Source organism: Telopea speciosissima, chromosome 2, assembly GCF_018873765.1.
Source record: "Telopea speciosissima isolate NSW1024214 ecotype Mountain lineage chromosome 2, Tspe_v1, whole genome shotgun sequence".
Lineage (NCBI taxonomy): Eukaryota > Viridiplantae > Streptophyta > Magnoliopsida > Proteales > Proteaceae > Telopea > Telopea speciosissima.
This window is the reverse complement of record NC_057917.1, coordinates 56287728-56290842: the sequence shown is the minus strand read 5'-3', so window position 1 is coordinate 56290842 and position 3115 is coordinate 56287728. Positions and strand designations below refer to the sequence as shown.

The 3115-nt window shown below is 40.1% G+C and overlaps 1 protein-coding gene across 1 annotated transcript; it reads left to right on the top strand.

The window, feature by feature from the left end:
* The first annotated feature begins 1565 nt into the window (after window positions 1-1565).
* Window positions 1566-2825, top strand: LOC122653061 (uncharacterized protein At4g22758-like). Its single transcript, XM_043846994.1, has 2 exons — window positions 1566-2374; window positions 2490-2825. Exons 1-2 carry the CDS (start codon window positions 2143-2145, stop codon window positions 2702-2704), a joined length of 447 nt encoding a protein of 148 aa, XP_043702929.1. The 5' UTR covers window positions 1566-2142; the 3' UTR covers window positions 2705-2825.
* Window positions 2826-3115: the final 290 nt, after the last annotated feature.

Below are 3115 nucleotides of genomic sequence, written 5' to 3'. Positions count from 1 at the left end.
GGAAAAGGTTGGGCATTAGCCTGCTCAGGGTATCCAGCATGTGTCATCCTCACTCCTCCCCGTTTGGAAGAGATTCTTTTGCACTTTTTGTGTCCAGCCCTTTGATTGGTGGATGCCGCTAGTTATCATACCCAACCCTCTCCCATAAAATATATTTTTGAGAGAAGGAATGCTACCTAGTTGCATGGTTCCTCTCTCGAGACACAGAATGACTGTTTAGCATCCCATGAATTCAAAAATCCCATCCAATTATACGCCTCTACGGATGCTCTCATGGTTTTAGTGCACGGTATCAAATCAGGTATCACATCTACAACTGATACGATATAAATACGGTATCGACACAAATTGGTTGTATCAAATAAATTTGTCCTTGATTTTTCTTTTAAAAAATGGGTTTTTTGACTATTTCACCTCTTGTCCATACTGATTCACCAGCACAGTGTTGGAATCAGTGACTAATGAAACTGGTATATGTACTGGCGATACAATACCGATACCTCAAACCAGGGATGCTCTCATGACCATGCAGCGATCCCTTGCCCTATGTTTTTTTAATTGTTTATTTTTTTATTTTTATCTCAATTACATAGAATTGGGGTTAGGATTAGAGCTAAACGAATCATGTTCTACCATCAAAACAGGTCCCATAAATGTCTCATAGATTCGTTGATGCGGACAATAATGAGATTAGCTTTTTAGCTCCACCGCTACCACAAAGCAAATATGGTACTTCATGGTTCAAAAGCTACCCATTATTATTATATTATTATCCGTATTAAAAAGATATGACATTATTCCATTCCATATATTGGATGGCCTAGATTCATCCTACAAACAAACATTGTTACATCACATACTTACCCTCTAATGTAAGGGTTCAATCAGTCGGTTTGGTCCGAATTTGGTTAAACTAAACCGGTTTTGTTATAACACTAGGTCAAATTCAGTTTTGGGTGGTTTTGGATTTTTATCAATATCCGTCGTCTGATACAAATTTTCGATTTAGTGCGAATTCGGTTTGATTTTTTTATTTCAATCAAGCAATTCGGTCAGCCCGATTGGTTCAATTTTTTATCGGACTCCAAAAACCCTACTACAAAACCACCCAATAATGGTTCAATTTTGATTTTATCCAGATTTGTTCGATCGGTTCTAGTTGGTCCAACCATTCCGTGTTGGAGTCACTCTTGAAGTATAACTTCAAAGCTTTAACGCTAAGCTAGTAAAGATCCTAATTCCTTGGGAAAGTTGGACCAAGAAACATTCTCTATATTAAGCGGTTGCCGTTTTACAAGATTAAATAGGAACCGTTCTTGCAGAAGGAAAACCTTCTTCAACCAGAGCAGATTAAGAGAGAGCCTTTGCCTTCCCAAACCCCAGAAGAGAGAAAGGGGTGAGGGAGGTTACGTTACGTTACCCTAAAGTCAAAACAATTTCACAGATCCAAACCCTAACGCTAAGATAAAAAGGGCTTCGGAGGAGCAGCAATTGGCCTCCATCTCTTTCAGTTTAATTCAAGTCAATTCTATTCTATTCTATTCAATTCAATCGATCTCTCTCTCTCTCTCTATTCTTCTTCTTCTTCTTCTTCTTCTTGATTTATAATCTTCCTTCTCTGGGTAGAAAGACTCCAAAATCAAAAATCTCTCTTGTATTCTGTCTTTCCTTTTCTGATATTAATACGCTTTCAGGTTTTATAGAATCCCAAATTCCTTCTCTTTCTCACTCTGGCCGTTGTGAATGGTGGAAACTGTTGTTTGTGATTTCATGCTTTACTCACACCCTGCGAGGGCAACCGCGCGATTCCCAGCCGCGCAGTTTTCCTCTCACTCTGTCTTCGGAGTAGCCCATCAACACCTACACAACCGTCTTCCTCTCTCTGCGGCCTCTGTTTTCTCCTTCGGTTCCTGCAAGCAAGGCTGGTACTACCGCTGCCTTGGCCTTGATCCCTAAAGGAATCAACCCATTTTACTTCCTACCCAATCTCACCTTTTCTTCGATCCATCATCGCCTTAATCTCTAATCTTATCGAGTTTCGTTTCTTTTGCTTTTGATTCGATTCTCATAGCCCTTCATCTTTTTAGTTATTTTGCTAGCGCATTCGATCAGAAACACCAAATAGAAGAAGAAAAAGAAAAAATGTTGCTTCAGAAGCCCAAGAAGAACCAGAACGTCAAGGGCAACCGCCTCTTGATCACCATCAATGTCCTTGGAAGTGCAGGACCCCTTAGATTCGTTGTCAATGAGGGAGAGCTCGTCGCCGCGGTCATCGACACCGCTCTTAAATCTTATGCTCGCGAAGGTCGTCTCCCTGTTCTCGGCTCTGATCTGAATAATTTTCTCCTCTATTGCGCCAATGCCGGAGCTGATGGTATTGTAACACAACCATCTTCATTGGATTCTCAAGGTTTTTATTTGATTCTGCTTTTTGTTTTTGGCTGAAATTGAATTTTTGTTCATAATTTTTGTGGGGTTTGCTTTTGCAGCTTTGAGTCCGTGGGAGACCATTGGATCCGGGGGAGGAAGGAATTTCGTTCTGTGCAAGAAACCTGAGCCAACCAGGTCGGTGGAAGGAGGAGAGATTCCAGTCGAAGCTGGGAAACCGACACGGAAGGCGATGATTAATACTGCTCGGAAGGGGAATGGTAGCTGGAAATCATGGATCAACAAATCCCTTAGTCTCAAGATCTATTCACATTGAAGCCAAAATCTTAGAACTGTGGATGAAGGAATAAGGAAGTTGGAAGATGTCATTAAAAGACTCCTCTTTGATCATTTAAAATTGTTGTTTCACTTGAAAACAGGCTTGTATGGCGATTATAGAAAGCTTCTTTTTTGTTTTCTTAATTTGGTTATTGTTTTAGTTGGCTTTCTTGTTTTGAGAGTGATGAATGTTCTCCATGAATAAAAAGCTTTGATGTGTGCTATTGGATAGCCACACACCTCTGTTCTGTCATTGCCTAATCTTTCATTAAATGGATCAATTTAGTTGCGATTCCTACCATTCCATTCACATTCACACTCACACTCACACTTGGTGGAGTTGCAACTTACAATCATTTTTCCCCTGTAAGAGAAAAACAAAAATCCTCTCCAAATTCCCTAAAATTGC

Excerpts from the sequence above, each read along its gene's own strand:
- LOC122653061 (XM_043846994.1), top strand. The coding sequence starts at position 2,143 with ATGTTGCTTCAGAAGCCCAAGAAGAACCAGAACGTCAAGGGCAACCGC. Across the intron at positions 2,375-2,489 it reads CGCCAATGCCGGAGCTGATG|CTTTGAGTCCGTGGGAGACC; the intron begins GTATTGTAACAC and ends TTGCTTTTGCAG.